The following is a 25,431-nucleotide window of genomic DNA, read 5'->3' on the forward strand; positions in this document are numbered from 1 at the left end:
CGAGATCAGCCGGAGCACAGAGATGGGGACAAGGACACCCCGAGCCCCTCCGAGCCCCAGGACGGAGGTGGGGGGTGAGGACACCAAGGCCCCCCAAACCTGGGGGTGTTTGAGGAGATTCTGCAGGGGCCCCCCAATCCCAGCGGGATCCCCCCGTGTCCAAACCCTCCCGTTCGCACTCTCAGAATTTTCTTGGGGTTATTGATTGGGTTTTTCTTCATTTTCTTTTGTTCCCCCAATGCCCGGGGGTTCCCCAAAAGGCCGGGGGTGCCGCAAAGGTTGGGGGTTCCCTCAATATCCGGGGATCCCCCAAAGGGCAGAGGTGCTCCAAGGCTGGAGAACCAAAGTCCGGGAGTTCCCCCAAGGTCACTCCCCCAATCCGCAGAGCTTTGCACCATCGGGACATTTTAATGAGTGAAGGCGTCAGTGCTCGCTGGTTACAGAGGCGTTAACTGATTAATTAACACCCTTTAATTAATTTGCTGGTTCTGGCTCCCCGCTCCAGTGCGGTTACCCCAGGGTGCAGCTCCTCCCTCCCCGGGCTCCGGGCAGGGCAGTGATGGCTCCAGGCTGGGCGAGCTCCGGCCGCCCCCTCCCCCTGCCGCGACTCCCTCTGCCCGCAGGAACCGCTCAGCCCGAGCGCGCGGAGCTGCGATCGTCACCTGCGAGGGACAGGGACGGGCATGGGGACAGGGATGGGACAGTGACAGGGACAATGACACTCACGGTGACACGGGCAGTGGCAACGACAATGACAGGGACAGACCCAACCCAGACCCCTCCTACCCCCGCAGTCCGGCCCAACGGGATCCCCAAAATCCCCAGGTCCTGTCAGAGCTGAGTGCCCCCAGTGCTCCCAGTGACCTGCCCAGTGCTCCCAGTACTCCCAGTATCCCATGTGCCATTCCCAGTATCCCCAGTATGGCCAGCTCCCTCCGTGCTCCCAGTATCCATTCCCAGTCCCTCCCTGTATTCCCAGTACCTGCACCCACCCAGGCTGAGGGGCAGCGCTGGGGCCGGGGGGGCCTGAGGGGCTGCGGGGGGGGAGGGGCAGAGATCAGGGCAGACCCACCCCAATTGGGGGGGGATGGGGGGGTTAAAGGGGAATTTTGGGGGGTTGAGGGGGGTGGGGGGGTCCTAGGGGGGTTAAAGGGGAATTTTGGGGGGAGGGGGTCCTAGCCCTGGGGGAGTCTGGGAGAGGGGAGAGGGCCCAGGGATGGGGTTGGGGGATTTTTTTGGAGCGGGGGGGATATTTTGGGGAGGGGGGATTTTTGGAGGGGGTTGGAGATGATTTGGGGAGGGGGGATTATTCTGAGAGGATTCTTTTGGGGGAACAGGGATGATTTTGGCGGGGGGGGTCTCTCACCTGTCCGGCCATGCACGAGCCAGAGCACCCCCGCCAGCGCCGCCCCCACCACGAAGGCACCGAAGGAAACGGCAGCCACGGCCCTGGGGGGCACGGAGGGGGCCTGGAGGGCAGCGTCGGCCCCCCAAAATCCGGACCCTTCTCATTTGGGGGCCGGGACCCCCAAAATTTCCCCCTAAAGGTCTTGGGGTCCGCCACTCCCCCCCCCCCCCAAAAGAGAAACCAGAGCCCCGAGACCCCCCAAAAACTCCCCCCAGGAAGGACCCAGGACCACTCCCCCAAAAATATCCCCTCCCCCAAAAGGGACTGAGCAGTTCGGGATCCCCCCCCAGCTCCCCAAATCCACCCCTATACGTTCCGGGATCCCCCCAGAAAAGAGCCGGGGATCTCCCCCCCAGCCCCCCCACTCCCCCCGCAAGGACCCAGGGCTCCGGGAGCCCCCCAAAAGGAAAATCCGTATCCGGGGCGCTCCAAACTCCCCAATTCCGGGAGTCCCGGTGCCCCAACACCTTTCCCGTCAGTCACCCTTGGAGGGGGCCGGGGCCGCTCCCGGGGTGGGGCGGGGGGCGCAGGAGTTGGTGGGGGCGGGAATGGCAGTGGGGGGAGCCCCGAGGGGACATCTGGGGGGCACCGTCCGGAGGTCCCGGGGCTGGAGCGGGGTTTGGGGTCCGGGGGTCCCGAGGGGAGGGCTCCAGGGGGTGTCCCCACCCCGGGCGTCCCGTACCGGGCGCGCGCGTCTCGCCTGTCCCCGGTGTCACCGCGATCGGGCGGGTCACGGTGCGCAGCGCGCGGGGGCGGGGCCTGATTCCGAGGCTCCGTCCCCTCTGCCGGGACACGGCTCGGCCCAGCACTGGGGGGGGGGGGGTGGGATTAACGGGGGTGGGGTCACCCCCGTTTTGTCCCGGTGTCAAACCCGTGTTCCCCCGGTGTCACCCCCGTGTCACCCTTGTGTCCCCGGTGCCACCCTCATGTCTCCCCTGTCCTGGTGCCGCCCTGGCCCCTCTCCCGCTGTCCCCCATTCCCGCTGTGTGTCCCCAACTTGTCCCACTCCCGGTTCAGGGTTGTCCCCCATTCCCGGTGTCCCCCCTGTCCCGATGTCCCCCCATTCTTCTGTATCTCCATTCCCGTTATCCCATGCGTATCCCATTGTATCCGCATTCCTGCTGTCCCCATTATCCCCATTCCCGGTGTCCCTATTCTCCCCATTGCTGTTACCCCATTCTCCTGTTTTCCCATTCCCAGTGCCCCGTTATCCCGTTGTTAACCCGTTATTCCACCTGTACCGCGGACAGCCCCCTGGTGCCCCGTTATCCCATCCCAGTTATCCCCGTTATCCCATTCCCGTTTTTATCCTGTTATCCCATCCCCATTATCCCATCTCCGTTATCTCCGTTATCCCATTCCCATTATTATGCCACTATTCCATCCCCGTTATCCCATTGTGATGGTTCATTCGACCACAGGGTGCAAAAGACAACAGCAAGAGACTAAGGTTTTGTTCAGCAGGAAGCAGCAAAGCAGTTTATTGAGGGCCAACAACTTCATTTTGGGGTAGTGGTGAGAGGGAGAGATATAAAGATTATGAAGTAGAGAGAGAGAGAGAGACAGACAGAGAGAGAGAATAGGGGGAATAGCTACCAACAGATGGGACGTCCTCAGATCATCCGGCAAAGTCTTCCATCCGTGGGGGGAAAGAAGTCTCAAAGGTCTCTTTGGAGAGTAATAATTTTATAGTCATTTTCCAAGGCGAGTGGCCACTGGCCAAAAGGTGGGGAGGTTTATGGACTATTGTGTTCAACAGCCCGCTCAGGTTGTGTGGACCGTGACATTCTGCCACGGCAGGATGCACGCTGGATGATCCCCAGTGACCCCCAGTGGGCAGAGCCCCACTGAGCCCTGGTGCAGCTGATCCGTGTTGGGAACACACCTGGCTGGGGGCTCCACGTCCTCCTGCTCCCATCGCAGTCCAGATCCCAATCCCAGTCTCATTCCCTCTCCCTGCCCTGTATTCTCTGCCTGGTTGCCGTTCCCATATCCCCAGTCCCATATTCCTTGTCCTGTTCCTCCTGTATTCCTGGTCTCACTCTCATATTTCCATTTTTAAATTTCGAGTCCCGTTCCAATATTCCCATTCCCAATCCTGTTCCTGTATAGCCATTTCCCATCCAAACCCCATCTTCTTAATTCCCATCCCATGTTCTCTCTCCAAATCCTATTTCCATATTCCCTGTCCGGTTCCCATATTCCCATTCCCAAGTCCTGTTTTCATTCCCATTCCCATATCCCTGTCCCCATTCCCAGCCCCTGTCCCCATTACCATTCCCGGTTGTTGCAGTGTGTAACACAGAAGTCTCTCTCAGTCCCTACGAGAGAGAACAGAAGACAAGAATGAAATTAAAAACATTTCGAGAAATTAAATTACATTACTCCCACATACATGGAATAGAGGTCTAAGGTTTAGTTTTAAGGATTAGAAATAATAGATTGCATAGATATGAAGTAGAAGTAAAAACCTTAGTGTGACATATGTAGAAATATGTTTTAAATGCCTTAAAAAGTAAAAGCCGTAAAATGTAATATAAATACAAGTTGCACTGATAGCTCTCATCACTCTCTTCCTCCACAACCATCATCATCACCACTACCAGCACGTGAGAGAAGAAGAAGAGGAAGAACAAGAAGAAAAGAAGAGAAAAAGAAAGGCCAGGGAGCATCTGCCTCTCGAGCCTCTGTCCCAGGCCACAGCTTCCCCCTCTGGTACCAGAGAGCTGCTGCTGCTTCCATCGGCACTTTAGGCCACAGAGATTGCACAGGGACTTTACAGCCTGGCACGCTTTGCCTTTGGAGCCTGCCGTGCCTTTGCACTGAACAACTTGACAGCAGCAGCAGCTGCTGTGCTCTTTGAAGCTGTAAAGCCATCCCCAATCCCCACAGGCGCTGCCATTGCCGGTGCCGCTGCTGAGGCCGCCTGTGCCACGGGGGCCTGAGGGCTCCCCAGCTGGGGCAGCCTGTGCCACACGAAGCCTTGAGCCCTGCTGCTGCCCTTGGCCAGCTGCAGAGAGCACAAGGCTTTGGCCATTGCTCAGAGGCCCCCAGCTGGCCACAGCAGCCCACGCTGCCAGCAGCCCTGGGCCTCAGAGCCCTCCCTCCTGCTGGGGCCGTGCAGGGGCCACGGGCCTGCACCAGGCTCCTGTTGTTGCCACAGGAGCAAGGCTGCAGCTCCAGCCTTTGGGCCCTGGGCCGCAGCAGCCCAGGGCAGGCCCAGCTGCAGAGCTCCCACCCCCGCTGGCTTTCACTGGAGCTCTGCTGAGCACTGATCCCCAGCCCAGATTCTCTCTGTGCTTGCTGCTTCCACATTCCCCGTCCTGTTCCCGTATTCCCATTCCCGGTTCCATTTCTCGTCCCTGTCCCGTATTCTGGGTCTTGGCCCTGTAGTCCGTGTCCCTGTTCCCAGGCCCGGAATTCCGGGACTCAGTCCTCATTGCCTTCCCTGTCACAATCCCAGTCCCTGTCGCCATTCCCTATCCCCATTCCCAGTCCCTGTCCCCTCTCACCGGACGCCGCCGCCATCGCTCCGTTCCCCTCACGGCCCTCACGTGACCGCAGAAACCCCGCGCTGCTCCCACCCACCAATCCCAGCGCGAGATCGCTCCTAGATTTGCATAACCAGGCCCTCTGCTCGGACCCCGCCCACCGCCGGCCGCAGCCTTTCCCCGCAGTGCGCTGACTGCTCCCAGTAAGAGCGGCACTGGCAGGGAAAGCGCTCCCAGTTCCTGCCCGGGGCTCTTAGCATCGCTGCCGCTGCTCTCCCTGGCATTCCCACTGCTCCCAGTATCACTCCCAGCGCCGCGCGGGCCGCAGCCGCTCCGCAACCCCCGGCAGCAGAGCGCGGCTGCTTTTGGGTGTCGGCACCGGGCCGGGCCGGGCTGGGAGCGGAGGAGGAGCGGGAGGAAGAGGATGAAGTGAAGAAGCGGCAGGAGGAAGAGGAAGGACACAGGAGGAACCGGAAGAGGATGAGCGAAAGGAAGAGGAGAAGCGTTTTTGGAACCAGTCGCTTTCCCCGCTCAGCCGCAGATTCCCCGGCTCCGGCACCATCGGCGCCCCCAAGAAGCCGCAGGTGAGCGGGGAGGGGGAGCTCGCCCCAAATCCATCATGGGGTGTCTCCGAGAGGGGTTTTTTTTTTGCGGAGCAGGGGATGTTTGGATCTGGCAGGAGCCCAAAGGCGAGCCCGAAATGGCCCTGGAGGGATCTTGGCGGGTCCCACGTGGCGATGGCCCGGGAGTGGCGGGGAGGGGGCGGTCTCGGCTCTGGGCATCGCCGGCAGAGCCGGGGGGGAAGGCGGGAGCCCCGGAGCGGGGAGAGCGCCCAGGGCCGATCCCGGAGCCGGGGCACCCCCGGCAACCTGGAGGGCTGCGGGAGCTTGGTGATGAGCGGGCTCCGGGCCCCCCGAGGCTGAAAGGGGCGCTGACTTCTCCAGCTGCCCTTGGCCAGCGGCACCAGCGAACCCAATGCGCTCAGCCCTTGTTTTCCTCCCCAAAGCAGCATTTCCCAAACCTCGGCACCGAGGCGGAGAAGGAGGACGTGAGGAAGAGGAAGATGGCCCTGGAGGCGCAGGCAGGTGAGGAGGAAGTCAGTGTCCCTTTCCCCCTGTGTCCTGCTCCATGTCCCAGCCCAGCACGGCCCCGGCTGCAGCACAACTCCGCTGCCGACGCCCTCCTGCCGGGGACGCGCTGGGGGGATCTCCTTGCCCTTGCCTCTGGCAGGGAGACAAATCCCGTCCTGTGCTTGTCCTTCGTGCCCCAGAGCAGGACCTGAGCACGGACAGCAGCGAGGACAAATCCCCGCGGCAGAACCTCGTGCAAGAGACCGTTGGCAGCGGCTCCACACTGCAGGAACGCAACGGGGAGGAAAAGCTGCGGAGATCCCACACCAGGAGGGGCTGCAAACGCACAGCCCGGGGATCCCAGCAGGAAAGAGCCAGCCCGGGCTGTGGAGGCGGCCGCAGCTCGGAGCTGGGGCTCCAGGAGCAGCTTCACGATGGGGAGAAGCCCCACAAGTGCTCGGATTGTGGGAAGGGATTCTGGTGGAGATCGCAGCTGATTGAACACCGGAGAATCCACACAGGGGAACGACCTTATGAGTGTGAGGAGTGTGGGAAGGGATTCAGAGTGCGCTCAAGTCTGAACAAACACCGGAGAATCCACACTGGGGAGAGGCCCTACGAGTGTGATAAATGCAGGAAGAGGTTTCAGAGCAACTCAAATCTCCTCATGCACTATCGCATTCACAGGGATGAGAGGCCGTTCTGCTGCTCCATCTGCGGGATGAGCTTCAAGCAAAACTCCACCCTTATTACGCACCAACTCATCCACACTGGGGAGAGGCCCTACGAGTGTGATAAATGCTGGAAGAGGTTTCGGAGCAACTCCCATCTCCTCCTGCATTATCGCACTCACATGGATTGGAGGCCTTATGAGTGCCCTGACTGCAGGAAGGGCTTCAAGCAGAACTCTGCTCTCACCACGCACCGGCGCATCCACACCGGGGAGAGGCCCTATGAGTGTCCCGAGTGTGGGCAGAGCTTCTCCAGTAGCATTTACTTGAACAAACACATACGGAGTCTCCACTGAGGGAAGCCCTGCGAGTTCCCTGAGTGTGGGAAGAGCTTCGTGCACTGCTCCAGCTCCATCCCCCATGGCAGGATCCGCACTGGATGATCCCCAGTGACCCCCGGTGGGCAGAGCCCTGCTGATCCCTGGTGCTGCTGATCCGTGTTGGGAACACACCTGGCTGGGGGCTCCACATCCTCCTGCTGCCATCCCAGGCCAAATCCCATTTCCACTCTCATTCCCTCTCCCTGCCCTGCATTCTCTGCCTGGTTGCTCTTCCCATATTTCCAGTCCCATATTCCTTGTCCTGTTCCTCTTGTATTCCTGGTCTCACTCCCATTCCTGTATTTCCATTTTTATATTTCCTGTCCCGTTCCCATGTTCCCATTCCGAATCCAGTTCCCCTATTCCCATTTCCGTTCCTTGTTCTATCTTCTTCATTCCAATCCCATATTCTCTCTCAAATTGCTGTTTCCATAGTCCCTGTCCCATTCCCAGTCCCTGTCCCGATTCCCACATGCTGCAGTGTGTAACACAGAAACCTCTCTGAGTCCCTCGAACAGAGAACAAAGGCAAGAATTAAATTAAAACCTTTTTAGAAATTAAATTACATTAAGCCACGCAAGCATGAAATAGAGCTCCAAGGTTTAGTTTAAGGAAGTAGACATATTAGGTTTTATAGATATAAAATAGAAGTGTAAATCTTAGTGTGAAGTACATTAAAATATGTTTTAAATGCCTTAAAAAGTAAAAGCCATAAAATGTAATGTAAAATACAAGTTGCACTGATAGCTCAAAAACACAGCTCGATACACAATAAAAATGTAGTAAGAGTATTTCTTATATTCTTCAGATAGAACAGATAGGCCATGTGCACAAGTTAGATGTAGACTTTTGTATTAGAGAAGCAGAATTCTAAGAGGTTTAAGAGAAATGCTTCAGGTTGGTGATTTTGGCTCACTGAGTAATTTGTCAAAAAAAATTCCTGTCTTGGAGCCAGAGCTCTCTCTCGCTCCTCTCACATCACTCTCTCTTCCTCCACAACCATCATCATCACCACTACCAGCATGTGAGAGAAGAAGAGGAAGAACAGTAAGAGAAGAAGAAAGGCCAGGGAGCATCTGCTTCTCGAGCCTCTGTCCCAGGCCACAGCTTCCCCCTCTGGCACCAGAGAGCTGCTGCTGCTTCCATCGGCACTTTAGGCCACAAAGATTGCACAGGGATTTTACAGCCTGGCACGCTTTGCCTTTGGAGCCTGCCGTGCCTTTGCACTGAACAACTTGACAGCAGCAGCAGCTGCTGTGCTCTTTGAAGCTGTAAAGCCATCCCCAATCTCCACAGGCGCTGCCATTGCCGGTGCCGCTGCTGAGGCCGCCTGTGCCACGGGGGCCTGAGGGCTCCCCAGCTGGGGCAGCCTGTGCCACACGAAGCCTTGAGCCCTGCTGCTGCCCTTGGCCAGCTGCAGAGAGCACAAGGCTTTGGCGATTGCTCAGAGGCCCCAGCTGGCCACAGCAGCCCACGCTGCCAGCAGCCCTGGGCCTCAGAGCCATCCCTCCTGCTGGGGCCGTGCAGGGGCCACGGGCCTGCACCAGGCTCCTGCTCTTGCCACAGGAGCAAGGCTGCAGCTCCAGCCTTTGGGCCCTGGGCCGCAGCAGCCCAGGGCAGGCCCAGCTGCAGAGCTCCCACCCCCGCTGGCTTTCACTGGAGCTCTGCTGAGCACTGATCCCCAGCCCAGATTCTCTCTGCACTTGCTGCTCCCACATTCCCTGTCCTGTTCCTGTATTCCCAGCCCCTGTCCCTGTCCCCATTCCCCATCCCATTCTCACTCTTGCTGTGGATGCTCTAGTCCCAGTCGCAGATCCCTTCAGGCTCTCAGTCTTGTAGTCCAGTTCCGAGTCGCATTCTAGGTGCCAAATTCCCGGTCCCTGTGCTCCTTCCCGGTCCCATTCCCAGACCCAGTCCCATTCTCAGACCCATTCCATTATTCACATCGTCATTCCCTGTCCGTGGGTCCTTTCCTAATCCCACTTCCAGTCCCTTTCCCTGTCCCTCTCCGGTATGGCCGGTTCCTGTCCCTTTTCCTGGTCCCATTCCCTGTCCCTGTCCCCATTTCCGGTCCCTCTCCCACTTCCCTCTCCGCATTCGCGGTCCCTGTCCCCATTCCCCGTCCTCATTCCTGTTCTCTGTCCCCATTCCCAGTCCCCGTTCTCATTCCCTGTCCCCATTCCCGGTCCCTGTACCCTCTCACCGGACGCCGCCGCCATCGCTCCGCTCCCCTCACGGCCCTCACGTGACCGCAGAAACCCCGCGCTGCTCCCACCCACCAATCCCAGCGCGAGATCGCTCCTAGATTTGCATAACCACGCCTTCAGCTCTGGCCCCGCCGGCCGCAGCCGCCTCCGGCCCTGGAGGGATCTTGGCGGGTCCCACGTGGCGATCGCCCGGTACCCATGCATCATGACCATGCATCAGGAGAGATGTGTCCCTGCTGTGCTGGAGCTCCCCCTGCACAGGAAGCTCCTGTCCTGGGCCACACAACCCTGGGGGCAGAGGCTCTGCTGCCTGGGAGAGGAGACCAGGGGGTCTGGCTCAGGGGAAGGTGTCTGCATTGCTGGGGATGACAGGAGCTTTCCAAGTTATCTCTTACTGTCCTGGGAACCAGGGGTTTTCCTAAGGCTGAATGATGCTCATAACCCCTGGTCCCACACACAGAGGGGTGTCTATCGTTCAGGGGGTTTAAATCCTCTGGAGAGGGAGAGCAGGCTTTAGGGAAGGCGCTGTTGTTGCTGAGCATGATCAGGAGAAGGAAAAGAAGCTGCAGGCAGAGGGGCTGCTCACAGCCCAGTCCGATTGTATGAGGAGGCTTCAGGCAGAGCTTGGTGATGGAGATGAGAGAGAGGGAATCTTAGAGAGCATGGAGAGTCTGTAGCCCTAAACCAAACTGAACCCAGAGATGATGGTCAGGGTCAACACACTGCTACCAAACAGTGCCCTACACAGTGACAGAGATATGCAAGTACTTTCAGGATCAGTTAAATGAAGAGGTGGAGACCCTGTAAGTATTCCCACCCTGAATGTGGAGGTTGTGTCTGCACTAAGGCAAGCACAAGCCATAGGTGAAAGAACACAAAGAGCTTTTACACAGAGCTTCAGTTATTTACCAAGCCCAGTTCCATCCAAGCACAGGGGATGACACAGCCCGTGGGAGGTGACAGGAACCATTGGGGGTGACAGTCCCCACAGGGGTACAATGAGCACCCCACAGGGGGTACCAGGGCCTGTGGCAGGTGCCATCAACCCAGGGAGGTGACAGTGACCTGTAGCTGATGTCACTGGTGGAGGAGCTTCATGTCCCTCACGGCGCAGGTGCCGAAGGTCCGGCAGGGCCGTGCCAGCTCCAGGGTGTGGTGCAGGAACACTTCACAACTTTGTAGATCATATAAGGCGCTCCGGACTATAGGGCGCACTTGTTTTTTTTTGCCGAAGTGTCACCTCCTTGTTCTTTTCTTTAGATTTTGAATTATCAGCTGTCGCACTACAGGGAGAAGAATAAGCATCAGTAAATGAATGAGATCATCTGGAAAAGGCCAGTGCTGAATGGAATAGATCTTTGTGGAGCAGAGATCTGTAAGGAATAGAACACCTTCCAGATGACCATGCTATATCTGGTATGCACAAATTTCTGACACATATACGGCAAGAATAGTGTGGAACTAACTATAGATAAGAGAAGAAAGCAATAAAGAAGTGAAATTAATTTCCTAAATGTCCCAAGGTATCTCACCAGATATTGTCATTGTGATAATAAGTTATCTCAATGCATGGAATCCTCCAGATTACATTGTATACATTAATACAAAAATGAAGTAATTTTCAAGAACTAGAACAGACATATTGAAACTTTATGTGTAAAATGGAATATGAAAGAAATAGGAAAAATTAATAACAGACACAAAACCCAGTGTACTGAAGGAATAAGCTTTTACAGACAAGAACAAAAAGGAAAGGAAAAAAAAAAGGACAAACCACCTTTGCTAAATATTAATTATTTTAAGTATTTTTCATGTGCCTTGCATCAAATTATACTTAACAGAATAGCATTCATATGTGTATATGGAATAGAAATAGCTCTGTAACTAATGGTGGTAGAAGTGCAAAATCTTCAAAGACTAAGAACAATTTCTTGATCATTTGAACATTAGCAAAATTTGACTGAGCTATTTTGAGTTACTTTCAGATCTGTAACACTGATCTGAAGAGCTGCCTGTCTTGTGAGACTGTCATACTCTTTTTTTGGTCAGCTGAAAACACTGGGATGGTTTTTCAAATGTCTTAATTGCTGTCCTGAACTCATGAACCTGGAAAGGTCAATGGAAAAAGCTCTCCTATTGACTTCAGTAGGAGGGACTGAGATCTTTTAGCAAACATTTTAAAAAAGTTCTACACACTGTGAGAATGTTTTCAGGGTATTTTGGCACTCTTTGTAGCATTGGCCTTGTCTCTTCGGATTTGAGTTATTTTCCAAAGATACAAGAGACACAGAACATTTAACTTGATGTAGGTCCCAGTCTACTGAAAACTGGCTAGAGTTTTCCCAGTTTTCAGGCAGGGTAAGGATGACCCTGGAAACTACAGGCCTGTCAGTCTCACTTCAACAACGGGTAAAATGATGGGAGGTATTGAAAAACACCTGAAGGACAACACAGTTGTTGGTCACAGGAAGCACAGCTTCATGAGGGGAAAGTCCTGTTTGTGAAATCTGATTTTCTGTTACAGTAACCCACCTAGGGAAACTCTGGAAAGCTGTGCCATGGCAAGGGACTTGGGGTTGGTGGTTGCCACCTGGCTGGTGGCAAGTTAAGCAAGAGTCAGCAATGCCCTGGCAGCCAGGAGAGCCAAGTGTACCCTGGGGTACATCAAGCACAGCATCAGCATCCAGGCAAGGGAGGGGATTGTCCTGCTCTCCTTTGCTTACCTTGAGTCCTATGTTCTTTCCTCTTTCTCTTTAAGGTCAGAAAAAATAGCACAGAAAAATCTGTTGGTTTATAGTGTTCATGCAAAAAAAGGTACACCCACTAGAACCCACAAGTAATTGGATTATTTAGGAAAAAAAATAATTTTCAGATCTCATGATCAAATATACTAGGTTCTGAAGCCATTTCTCTATGAACATTTCTCTGTTTCCTTTTCAAACCTTGCATTCAGTAAAACATGGGATGAATTTCATGCAGGGAACTTGGCAAATACATAAGTATTGTATGTCATTTTATGGCATAGGCCTTACTTTTTTCAAATAGGATGTCAGACACAGCTTAGACTGTATGAGCTGAGCTGTCTGCAGCTATGATACAGAAGCAGATTCAGGCAGAATATGCACAGCTGAACCAGTATGTATTTCCAATCCAGCAGAGCTGTGGCTGAATGCCAGAGGCAAATAACATCAAAGCATTTTACAAGTCTAGTGAGGTGAATGATAATGATTCACAACAGTGCTTTTACCATTTTAGTCCAGGAGACAGCCCAGTTTCTACAAGCAGCAGGAATCAGCAAGACTCCAGAAACACCTCGGGTGGTGGTGCCTCCTGTTGGTTGTTTTGGAGTGGGTTGTGCTGGTGACAGATACATCAGAGATGACCTGCTATGGGTTAACCCCAGCAGGCAGCTGAGGACCACACAACTGCTTGCTCACTCTTCCCGAGAGTGATGGGGAGAGACCTGGAAGGGCAAAAGTGAGAAAACTCATGGATTGAGATAAAGACAGTTTCCTAGGAACAGCAAAAGCCGTGCATGCAAGAAAAGCAGAGCAAGGAATTAGTTAATTGCTTCCCATGTCCAGGCAGCTGTTCAGCCATTCCAGGAAATGTAACCACCACTTGAAAAAACAAACACCACCACTTGAAACATTCCTCCTTGTTTCTGCCAAATTCTATTGTGCATCATATCATGAAGTATGGAACATCCTTTTGGTCACTTGGGGTCAATGCTCCTGGCTTACCCCTCCCAAATTCCTGTTTACTCCCTGGCAAGGAAATATGCGAAACACAAAAGATCTGGGTGCTGTGCAAGTGCTGCTCAAGAATGTCTAAAACATCCCCCATCTTATCAACACTGCTTTGGTCACAGATCCAAAGCACAACACTATATAATCTTATACAAGTAAAATTGAAAACTAATTATTTACTAAAAGAGTTTAAAGTAAAGCATATTTTTGAGAATTTTATTTATTACAAATTAATATGTATATTTTTGGATTGGGTCTTGGGAAACAAAAAAATGCCAAACCCAAAACCAGCAGCAAAGGGAAACAAATGTTTACACATTTAGTGAAAACATCTTCACTCCCTCTTTCCCTGTCTCAACTTTACTATTATGCTCAGCTTATCGCCAAGTATCTCTCCTCCTCATTCATTGTCTCAGCGTCACTTTTTTTTGTCATAGGCACCTGTCTTCCCCCCTTGGTCCCACCACAGGTGACACTCAGTCCCTTCAGCAAGACAGTGAGCAGTGTGTACAATTGGGGCATTTCATTCTGCTGCTGCTGCTTCCATCCCACTTTTTTCTCAAGCTCCAGTGTGGGTCCTGCACAGTCTGCATTCCCTTCAGGGAATTCTATATTGTGGTGTACTCATCCATGGACCTCAGCCCCTCTGGGGATCTGTCTGTGCCAAAAGCTTGGATGATGGACCCAGCCTTGGCTTGCAATGGGCCTGTCGTGGAGCTGTCTGGGGCCAGCTGTGTCCAGCACAATCCCTCCTACAGCAGCCAGCCGTGAAATCCTCACTGCCTCCCAAAACCTTGTCATTTACACCCACTGCAGTCATGTGTCACAACACTGTGGTTTGTCCGTTCCTGTTTGCTGGTTTCCCTTAGCCCACATGGATAGGGGAAAGAGAAATGCTCTTCAACACTTCTGAACCCTATCAGGAACTGGACAGTCCAGAATAATGAGTATTCAGTTTCATAATTTCCAAATGTAATAGCCATGTATGGAAATTTCACACAGAAATTTTCCTGAAGGGAAAATTCCAACCCATCTGACGTACCGCTGCATTTTCTCATATCTTTAACCTGTCATAACTGCAATAAAAACCAATTTTCTCTGAAGGTTTCGAGGCTTCCCTGTACCATTAGTCTAATGCTGTAAAACTCTGCTTAGTTTTACTATTGGCATTATCATAAACAACGTCACATCTCAGAGCATTCCAAATTCAAAGCAGGGACTTTTAAGAATATTCTTATAACATGAAGTAATGGAAAAACTCTTGCAAACAATCCTAATTTTAACAAGCTGAATCACAGCTATCGAAATCTCTGGACTTTTGAGATTCTGCCATCAATAAAAGTCTATTTCTGTAACATCTCTGATGATAATTCTTGGTTATTTGAATATATGTCTAAATTGCTACTGAGTTGTAATGCTGTGCATGCGTTTTTGTATTCAATCTTAATTTTAGAGGAATCTACTTCTATTGTAATGTAGGTAAATGCCAATCAAAATCTTTAAGAACAGTGAATACTATTCCCATTCAAAGACACAATACAGTTTCTTGATTCAAAATATTAGCCATATCCCACTCTGCATTTTCCTTCGTGTCTGACTTTTCTAGGGAATCAGAGGATATTTCATCATCTTCCAACCAAACACTGATCTAACAATTTTTGTGTTATTGCTGGAAGAAATTTCCTCTGAGAATAATGTTCATGTCTGTAGACAGTCCTGTCTGACAAGGTCATAAATAGAAAAGTTCTACTTTATACAAATAAGGAAGAACTCCATTTCATTCTTGACTCTAAAATTCAGGGAAGGATTAGTACTCAGAAATTCTGTTTCAATACTGATCACATTCTCAAACACATATAATTTAAGCCACAATTAGATTTAATACACAGATACAGTTTTAGTTTAATACAGGCACACAGTTTGGCAAGGTAGAACAAAATGCATTATTTTTCAGTAACCAGTGTTTTCTATTGAGAAAGTGATACAAATTACTGTTATGTGACATTACCAAAAAACCAATTGATAAAATGGACAAAACCCAATATCGTCTTCTAATATAGACTTCCCAGTCTCACAGGGAAGACACAATACAAGAATAGGCTTGTGGTCATTTTAGGTCTAGAAATAGCAGGGCACAGTTCTGTTCTTTCCTCACAGTTCTTTTTAGATTACAGGGGCAGTTGCAAAAGGTAGAATTTTCAAAACTAACTAGTGAGTTTTGCCTGTTCAGCTAGAGTTTCCTGATATTATCAGGCTTCATATTACAGTGATGTCAGAAAACCAAGTCCCTGAGAAGTATCTCAGCTACTGAAATACTCTATATCTATCACTTGAGAATACATACTTCAGATCATTATCATGTAAATAGTATTAATTCCTTTTTTCCTGCTTGTCAGTGCCATTTTCCTAGTCTAGAAACTCCTTGGAGAGGAGTTATTTCTTACTGTATATTTTGCACAATTCTTGACACAGTGGGACCCTGACCTTGCCTAGGCTTTGGGTTTCTTCAATATGATTAATTACAATTAACAGTTGGAACAGTAATAGAAGCACTTTGATGCTCCATTTAGGACAGATAGGCATTTTCATTTGGATTTGTAATATGGGGTTTGATCAGTTAAAAAGTAATCTACAAAAATTCATCTGGAGAATAAAATAAATTGGTTCCACATTTCTCCTGTCACATAAAACTGCTGTCATATGAAAAACAGTCCACATTTGTGTTAATTTCTGATCTGGCATAAGCACAATTGGTTAGTCTTGATGATGGCATCTGAGAAATTTACACTATGAGATCACTAATTTGCAAGCTCTGAACCATAGAAAGGTGCTCAGAAATTAATGTCATTTTATGCAGTTCATGTCCCTTTCAAATAACCATTCAAAAATATTTATTTTTATCCAAAAATAAATGAAGCCATTGTAAGATGTATATTTTATCATCTGTTAAAATGGCAATAAATCTGCATTAGTCTGAGGAAATAGATACACTACTAAGAACCTCCTATGAATCATGGCATCTGGTCTGACTTCCTCCAAAAATATTTGGTATGAAAAATCTTCAGCATTTTTAGACAGAATAGGACAAAATATGCAAATATTCCAGTCTGTTCACCTATATATACACTGTATTTAATAGACATGGAATTTAATTTTGCCTCATGGGATTTTATACCACTGACTTCAATGAGAACAACTTTGTATTATCATGAGGATACATCATTGTATAAGTTATCTTGATTACCTCAGCAACTCAGTAATAACTTTAACAGCAGTACTGGGAAGAAGGAAAAAATTCAGAGGCATACAACCATGAGAAATATTCATGCAGAGCAATTCCTTTCATGCTACAATCTGTACTGTTTCAGTAAAGTGCAGTAAATTATAAACAGGAGTATTGCAATCTCCAATGTAATTTCTTTTGAAATTATAACTACAGGTAAAGAAGGCAAATCAGTCTTTACTTTCCAGAAACATTTATTGCAAATAATGAGGCTTCAAAAAACACTCAAATCCCTTCAAGAAGGTTACAAACTTATGTGACAAAGTATAAATGCTAAATTAAAGAATATTTTTCCTAAGTAAGAAACAAGTTCACAGTGTTGCTTACAGGAGCCTGTAAAAGGACATGATTTCTAACACGTTTTCTGTGAGTTACCTCTAATAAAATATTAACATTGCAGCTTAATTGCAGGATCTTGTCATCATCCATTATAATATTCATCTCAACATTCTAAATCCATGTTTTTCAAGTAACCTTCTACAGCGGGTTTTGCTGTGATATCTCATCAAAACCAAAAAAGAAAGAGCTAAGTACATGTTATGGTTTGTCTGTATGACTCCAACTCAAATAAAATGTCATTGTAGATTCTACAAACCACTATGAACAAATGCAGTCTTTAAGCCTGATGTAAAACATCCCCAGATAAGACTCTAAGACTATCAAATGCAACTTTGGGACATGCTTTTGTCCCCTTCATCTTTAAGCTCATAGCTCAATCCAGTTATCTACAATTTAGACTCTGCCAGCAATTTGTGTACACTTGTGTTGCAGAGGAGGATTTTTCTGTATGACTCAAGTGTAAAACTTCAGCTTACAAGCCAAAAACATCTTCAAAAGAAACCCATGAAATGAAACAGTAAAAGCATGAGACAGAACTGCATGATAAAAAAAAAAATTACAAGCTCTCTGCTTTCTAATCATATATTAAATATCACCTCAATACCTTCTTTTAATTTAGATCTTCAAAACACAATTTCCTCATTTTGTTCATCAAACGGAAAAAAAAAAGAAAAAAAAAAGATTGTTTCTGAAATTTTTCTTCCAAATGTTACAGGACCGATGGAGATTTGGGGGAAAGCTACATAAAGTTCGGAATTCCAAGACAAAAGCCACTAGGACTTAAAACAAGACAGCATTTTTCCAGAAGTTAAGTACTTGTTTGTGAATTACAGTAATTTCACGACCATAAGGCGCACTGGACTATAAGGCGCACTTTTTTTTTTGCAGCAAGGAACCGTGTGGCGCGCAACAAAGTAACGAATTACTGGCAGGTGCTCAATTTGCAAACATTTTTCAAAGATCGGTGTAGCCTTTAAATGCAGCCCCAGGTGCCCTCCCCGTGCAGTGGGCCCCGGCACTCCCGCCCGCCCCCGGCGCCGGCTGGCACAGCTCATGGCTCCCGGCTCCCACTGTGCGGCTGCACTGTGTCCCGGCTTCCCCGTGGCCAGTGGTGGCGGCGCTTCTCATCGCTCCCCCGTGGCCGGCGGCGGCGACCGCGCCGCTTCTCTCCGCTTCCTGGGGGCTGTGCCACTTGTTGCCGCTTTTCGGTGGCTGCAGGAGCAGCGCCGCCGTTGCCGCGGCTTTTCGGTGGCCGCAGGGGCTGGGCCGGCGCTGCGATTCGGCAGCCACAGGGGCTTCCCCGCCACCTCATTTCGGCAACCGCAGGGGCTCGGCCGGTGCCACGATTCGGCAGTCATAGGGGCTCAGCCACCACTGCGATTCGGCGGCCGCAGGGGCTTCCCCGCCGCCGCTTTTTGGCGGCCGCAGGAGCTCAGCCGGCGCCGCGATTCGGCAGCCGCAGGGGCTCAGCCAATGCTGCGATTCGGCGACCACAGGGGCTCTGCCACTGCTGTGATTCGCCGACCTCAGGGGCTTCCCCACTGCTGCTTCCTCGCCACCGCTTTTCGGCAGCCGCAGGGGCTCAGCTGGCGCTGCGATTCGGCAGCCGCAAGGGGCTCGGCCGGCGCCGCGATTCGGCGGCCGCAGGGGCTTCCCTGCCACTGCATTTCAGCAGCCGCAGGGGCTCCACCGTGATTCTGTGGCCACGAGGGCTCGGCTGGCGCCGCCTTTTGGCAGCCACAGGGGCTTCGCTGCCGCTGCGCCGATGCCGCCACCGGGTGGGCTCTGCTCAGGGCTGTTGCGGGTTCGCAGTTCTCGTTTCCCCCATGCCTGGGCCAGGGCCGCCCAGGTTCTCGTTTCCCCCACGCCCGGGCCGGGGCCGGCACCTCCCGGCGTCACTTCGTTCCCCCCGCGCCCGTGGTGGTGCTGCCCGGCTTCTTGTTCCGCCTGGGCCAGGGCCGGCACTGGCTCCCTCCCTCCCCTCGTGGCTCCTGCCGACCGTGGCCGCCCGCTCCCGCCCCCACCTCGCGACTCAGCGCTCCCACGGCACCGCCCCCCCATTGCGGCTCGCACTTCTGGTTTGGCAAATTTCACAACTTTGTCCATCAGATAAGGCGCACTGGACTATAAGGCGCACTTCTGGGTTCGGGGAAAAAAATTAGTCAAAAGGGTGCACCTTATAGTCTTGAAATTACTGTACTTTTTGACATTATTTCCCCATCCAGTAGAGTTAGAAACACAGAATCAGATCTTTGGTTCTAGCCCACCAAGTCTTTCTAGAATATTGGTCTTGTCCTCTGGATATGAAATATTTTCAAGTTTTCATTAAACATATCATATGAAGAAATTATTCTGGCAGCTGAGGACTAAGTGACCCAGAACCTTTCTCTAGCCCTCTGTATATTCTAAATGTCCACACAAAGTGAGAAGGCCAAGTGAGTTTCTGTCTACTCGATCCTATGTGAGGACTCTTCAAAATTCACTGACTTTAAATATCTGCAGAGCATTAGAACAAGACTGTTTTGTTTAGCTGTTAGAATCCTTTCGGAATTTATTTCAAGTTCTGATTTGCCCCGTGATTTTAGTCACAAGGTACTATAAGCTTTTGGAAGTTACATTTATTCTAATAACTTATTTAATGGAAAAAATATCCTAAGAAATATCAGAGGATTTTGTACTAGCAGTTCTTCTACTTTTCAGTGTAATGTGTCTGAGCAGAGGTTGGAATCTCATTTTGAGACAGAAATTATGTACAAGATTTTTAAAATAATATTTAATCTTGCATAAGATTTGAATGCATAGGCAGCAAGAGGTGATTTTTAGTGAACATAATTGTGTTTAGTGTGACATCTATTACATATCCCATTCCAGACTTAAAGAACTCGTACTCCTAAATCCTAAAAACCAAACAAGCAAACATAATACATACAGCCTTCAGAGCCAAGATAAAATGTAGTACCTAAATACAACAGAAATATTCCTATCATTCTCCCAGCTGAGTGCCTTCCATCAACTTGTTACACTTTTACCGTCTCTGAGTTACCATTGTGAAATGATTTCATGACTTACCAAGTCATGGTCATGCATGTTTGCCACCTTTCAGATATGTAGTACAAATGGTAATTATAACCATTGCAAATGATACATCTTCCCAGAGCTTGAGATGCAGTTATTTAACCCTAAATGCAAGGCAGATTTAAAGATGAACAATTTACTTAGATAAAGGAAAACAGAAAATATAACTAATCATTTGCCTATCCTTCAACCCTAGTTTACAAAACTGTGGTGCAACTTTATTGAGCTCAAAATTGAGGGGTGACAAGTTTAATGCATATCTTTAGACCTCATGGTTTCATTAGCAAACACATTACAGACTGCAAAGCTGAACTGACAGTAATGCTAGGCCCAAACAAAGTGAATAATTATTGGCTTGGCAAATGAGGAAGCACTCTCAGTTTGTTTACATTTAGGTTTTGGAAAATTCATTTTGGCAACAAGTCAAATACAGTTTGACTAGTAACTGTGACAATTGCTCACAGATGCAGCTGGAAGAACAACAAAAGAATGGATTTATGGTTCTTTTCTCCCCTGCATTTTCCCCCTTTGTTGTCTTTTTTTCTAGTACTGTTTCTTCTTTCTCTTTTTTCTCTCTTTTTTTTTTTTCTTTTCCTTTTTTTCCTTACCATTTTGGATCAATAACAAACTTGTAGCCACAAAGATAAGTGGGTTTTCATGGCAGATGGGCCTTGGAATGTATAAAAATCTCATGTTGCATTTTGTCTTTTGGCCACATATTGGAAAAGACACAGCTGTGCTGAAGCTGTACTCATAAAAGCCTTGCTCCCTGACAAAATGTATGAGCGCCTTCAATTCCTGTGGGTCTGCACTGGATTTTCAGGAGAAATACATCACTTCAGTGCTGGTGCACTATTAACAAATTTTATCAGATTCCAGGGGTGTGGCATTATGCCTCACCTCAATTCCTTTTATGTAATTCATTGGTTATAGAGAAGAGCATATTGTTGAAATTCAACTAATAAGACAACCTATGAAAACTAAAATAATTCAATATCCTGTATCTGACATAGAAAAATTGTGAAACTGCATTTTCCTCTCCAATATTTTACACAGAAAGCAACTCTTCTAAACAATTAATATTTGCAATATCCTAATATGCAGTAGTCTCACAGGATAAAGAATAAGTAAGAAGCAAGCATTAAAAAGAAAGTTCACATAGAATCAGACAATGATGTAAGATATAGTCAACAAATTATGCACAGGAGAGAGAGGATTATTCATTTAAACTCAAGAAAATTTAGCAGCAGAAAACAGCAGTAATTACTAAAGCTCACTTTCAGTCAGAGTGAGCTAAAAGAGTTTGGTCAATTCTTGTCAGATCAGCTCATTTAAGTGTATTTCATGTAGGAAAATTGGAATTCTTAGTCTGGTCAACAGGAACCTATTTCTTTTCCCCAGCTCAGTGAACTACCAAACTCAAGTCTCTTTAATCCACCCTTTTGAAAACCAGTAACACAACCAAAGTATTTTGAAAATAATAATCCAAACTAGAAATGGAAACTTTAGTGATCATTTGTGTATTTTGTAGTTGTTTGCAATGCACTGTTTATTTTATGCTCATGTCATTACATTTTTATTAGTTTGAAAAGAATTAGAATACAAATGGTGATAAATTTCATTTTTGCATTGCACAGGACAACTGTAAAATAACTTAATAATATTAAATGCTCATTGCATTTGTCTTAGGAAAACAGAATGAGCAGGAACCACCCTCCCTGAAAAATTATTAGTCCAGGATATACTAGGCATAAATACTCCAAGATCTTGGGTAGATGACAAGATTTTCTCCGTTTGCTGGCTTTCAGTGATTAAGGATCAAAAAGGGCCGTATGTCCTGTCTTTCCAAGCCATAGATGCATTGACATAGCAATATTGCACGAGAGATTGTTCTCTGCTGAAGATACAGAGATATTTTTGCTTATTCTCTGTGCAGAAGAGAATGCTTATAGCAGAGACCAAATATCTGTTCAAAGCCACAACAGATAAATATTCTCAATTGAAAGAAATGAAGTTATTCAGTAAAACTGAGCATCATGAATTGATATAATCATCACAAATTTTTCTGGTAAAATGTTGGAAGAGAGATTAAATTCCCAATAGATGCAGAAAAAAAGAATATTCATAGACACAAATCTAACAGGGGAAAAATCCATACCAAGAAAAAACGGTGTGAAAATGGCATGGTAGAAAGTACTCACAGTGGGTGTATAAACAGAGAGCAATATTGATGAAGGTGTATTCTAATCAATACACAGATACTTCAATGCTTTAAATGCAGTGGCTTTGATGACCTGAAGAGAGCATTATTCCACTGAGTGCAAAGGTTAGATACCTATGCTCTAAAAATGTGGAGATGTGATACTGTCTAATTATTACAGGGAATCAGATTCTTACACAAAAGGTCAAAATTTTTTTGTGTCAAGGAGGTAGGCAACACTAGCAGAAATGTGCTGTTTTATTTTAACATAAACATTTGAGTAAAATGGCACTTCAACTCTACAGTATTTATCACCTTGATCTAAGGAAGTGACCTCTAAATTAATCTCTGCTAATAATAGCGAACAGTAGAGAATAGTGCATAACACTATGGAAGTCTGAGTTTGCACCATCATTTTTTTTACCCCATCATTACACTCAGTGTATTTTATAAAAAATACTGTTTTCCTTACCTTTTGTCCTAACCCATCAATATTGTTTGGCTGTTAAAAGGTTTGCTTTACTATGAGCACTTTATTGAGGGAAAACAGTTCCTCCAGTGTTCTGCTGAAGCCCAACAGAAGATTTCTGCATAGAATAAGTGACTGACTCAGTGAATGACACCTGCACCAGCTTTACCTTTCCTCTTCCTTGGCATAGGGGATGAGTTTGAAATAGCACCTTCTAAAGCTGCACATTTCTTAACAAAAATGTCTGCCACAAGCTAAATTACCTTTGATAGTCTGCAACTGCCTCTCCAGGTTTGATGGCAGTCAGCAATTTGGCAGAAAGGCGATACCAGTTTTCACAACCAGTGTCAATGTTCAGGAATTTGCAGCTGCCCTATCCTCTACAGATCAAAACTTGTTTGATCTCAGTCTCTACCATCTGCTGCTGCTATCTCATAACGAAACCATTTCCCAAACTAAGTAATCATCATCTACGATAATACGGATTTGGGTTGGTACACCCCAAGAGCATTTTAATCTTCCCAAACATCTGAAGAGATACTGTCCTATATATAAATACCATTTTGTAGCTTATTCTTCTACACTGGCTTTCTTTTCAGGAAGATGAAAATTGAAATGTCTTGTATAAACAAAAACCTGTAGAGCTCTATCTGCTCTCTATATAATCTGAACAGAGTTTAAAATGGTCATCAACATCACTACTGCATCACTTTGTGCTGTGCAGACTTCATGGGTTGAATTCAGTGGTAACTACAGATGCTCAACATCTCCTACTATCAGGCACATAAAAATACATCTTCTGAACAAGCTATGCATACAAATACATATACCTGATAGGAATAAAAGATTGCCTCAATAATGTGCAATGTGTTACACTAATCCCTTCATGTGATACATCTCAGCAAACATTAGTAAACAACCCTGGGTATGCATTACAACATAATTTTTCATTTTTAGAACAGTTGTTAGGTTTTCTTCCCAAATGGAAAAATATTCACAAGAATTGCTTTCTAGTAAATCTGAGCAGTTTATGGGTTCTTTAGCCACTGATATTTGCAACCACATGGGAAACGGTTTTTTAGGACTGGCATCTGATTTTGTAGATTTATCTGCATATATCAGATAAATACACTGTATTAGAAGATCAAAATTCAAGTTGCAAGCTCGAACAGGCAAAATAAAATGAAGAAAGACTAAAAGCAATAGCTCTGTCTTTGCTAATATAATGCATGGGTCCAAGGTAACAAAATTCTTACAAAAACATCATTTTGGCACTAATAGGCAGATTTCACATTTACTCTAGGATTGCACTGTTATCACCAAGATCCAGGCTGAACATGACCTGAATAATCTGGAATGCCTGGCTGTTAGAAGTTTTCACATATCAGAAGACTTCTCTAACTAGAATAAAGAAAATCATTTAGGATGGTAAGAGACTGTTAATTGTTTTGATACATCAGGATGGTCCTAGAGCTCTTCTACCTAACACTCTGGGGCTGACTATATACAAAATATTGACACATGGAGTGAAGACCACTGATCTAAGGGAAGTGCAGTGGAAATAAACACTTTCCTCAGGGGAAAAAAGAATTATATTTGATCCCACTTCTCTGTTTTGAGGGCCTCACCAAAAGCATTTTCCAAAAGAAAGTAGCAAGGGTTCTTTTTGTACCTTATAGAGTTTATCTGAGATTAGTTCATTTTGAGATGAAAGGAAATGAAAATAATCTTCAAGTGTACAAAATATCTATGTGTGTAGTACTGCTTGAAGACAGAATAAAAAGTGCTGTTGCCCATATGTGTCACGAAGATTGGTTGGTTACTTTAAAGATTTTTTTATGAACTGAAGAAAATAGGTCTGAGCTTAATAAAATCTGTCACTGACTACTTTTTAAGAAACAGAACACATGAATTAAAAGCAAGATTTGAGAATTCTATACAGTTGCAGTAACTACCAAACCCACAAAAAACCTAGAAAGTTAAACAAACAACTAGGATTTAGACTGATGAACTTTAAAGCCCTAAAATTTAAGTCTGCAGCCTATGACACTGCCAGACAAAGCAGGAAGCAACCTGACTAAGAAAGCAAATTATTCAATTTGTCCATTCTTTTAACTTAAGGTGTGGTTTAATATGTCTCTATAATAGGATCACGTCTTTGCACATTTATAGCACTCATCAGAGTTTTGAAGTCTAATTTGAATTTTCAATTGTATATTTAAACAATTTTAAAAATCAAGTAATGTGAACTTAAAATACTAATTTCTCTTTCAAATATATTTTCAAAATCTAAAACATAAGAACAACAGTTTTGTTTCTTCTTGCTAGGGAAATACACCAAATGGAATAAGTTCAAATATCCATTTTATACCAAAATATAGATGAAAACTATCCTGACACACAGAAAGACTAAACCAATTCACTGCTATAAAGATAGACTTTTGTTGTGACTCTGTGTGTCTTCACTGAGTAAGTCAATAATCTTACTTTGATATCATCACAATTCTCCCTTCTTTGGCCTTTTGTTTTCTTGTTGCTTCTGCATTTTCATATGGAGGATTAGACCAAAATATATTTGGGTCCTCACTGCTTCTGAATACAATAAGCTGTCTTGGCCAAAAGCAGGGAAGTGAGAAATAATAAACAAGCCAGCCAACCAGCCCTCACACTTCATCATCTCACAGTGGCTTACAATATTTGAATGCATTGTCCCATTTCATAATACAGGACTTTGGGGAATCAGGAAATAATGAAATTTCTGTCACTGTTGGGTCTCCCTACATCATACCAGGGCTGAGTCTGATGTGACTAATGACACAGATAGCAGACTGCTGTGTTTCCTCAAATAAAAGCAGAAAAGGCAGGTCACAGCTGATATTTCTCACAGACCTCTGTGATCTTACCTCTTACCCTTCAGCAGCCTAAGGGCCTAACTAGCCAGTCAACCAGACTTTTACCTTCTCTTGGTTTTCTTGTCAGAATAGAAAAAAACCAAACTAAGCAGAAATTCTGATTTCTAGGACATTTCAATTAATAGCTAAGAGGTAGTAACCAATAATATTGGCCATGGGTTTAGAGCACCTGTAGCA

General features: G+C 47.1%; 1 protein-coding gene and 1 long non-coding RNA gene across 5 annotated transcripts; one reads left to right on the top strand and one right to left on the bottom strand.

Annotated features, from left to right (window-relative positions):
* Positions 1 to 437: 437 nt before the first annotated feature.
* Positions 438 to 2,207, bottom strand: LOC117002249. Of its 2 annotated transcripts, none has more exons than XR_004419245.1 (3): positions 2,091 to 2,207; positions 1,367 to 1,449; positions 438 to 662 (listed from the first exon to the last, which is right to left on the bottom strand). It is a non-coding gene; the product is annotated as an uncharacterized LOC117002249 (long non-coding RNA). The 2 variants fall into 2 exon arrangements; XR_004419244.1 differs by having other exon boundaries at positions 1,367 to 1,469.
* Positions 2,208 to 3,683: 1,476 nt separating this feature from the next.
* On the top strand, positions 3,684 to 16,495 carry LOC117002245 (zinc finger protein 239-like). 3 transcript variants are annotated; one of them, XR_004419240.1, is made up of 4 exons: positions 3,684 to 5,483; positions 5,909 to 5,984; positions 6,170 to 10,643; positions 12,483 to 16,495. XR_004419240.1 is itself a non-coding variant. In XM_033071169.1 (3 exons), the coding sequence occupies exons 2-3, from the start codon at positions 5,963 to 5,965 to the stop codon at positions 6,994 to 6,996; spliced, it is 849 nt and encodes a 282-aa protein (XP_032927060.1). In that variant the 5' UTR covers positions 3,684 to 5,483; positions 5,906 to 5,962; the 3' UTR covers positions 6,997 to 16,495. The 3 variants fall into 3 exon arrangements, 2 of the variants coding, with proteins under 2 accessions (XP_032927060.1, XP_032927059.1); XM_033071169.1 differs by having other exon boundaries at positions 5,906 to 5,984; positions 6,170 to 16,495; XM_033071168.1 differs by having other exon boundaries at positions 6,170 to 16,495.
* Positions 16,496 to 25,431: the final 8,936 nt, after the last annotated feature.

This window comes from Catharus ustulatus, chromosome 12, assembly GCF_009819885.2.
Source record: "Catharus ustulatus isolate bCatUst1 chromosome 12, bCatUst1.pri.v2, whole genome shotgun sequence".
Taxonomy (NCBI): domain Eukaryota; kingdom Metazoa; phylum Chordata; class Aves; order Passeriformes; family Turdidae; genus Catharus; species Catharus ustulatus.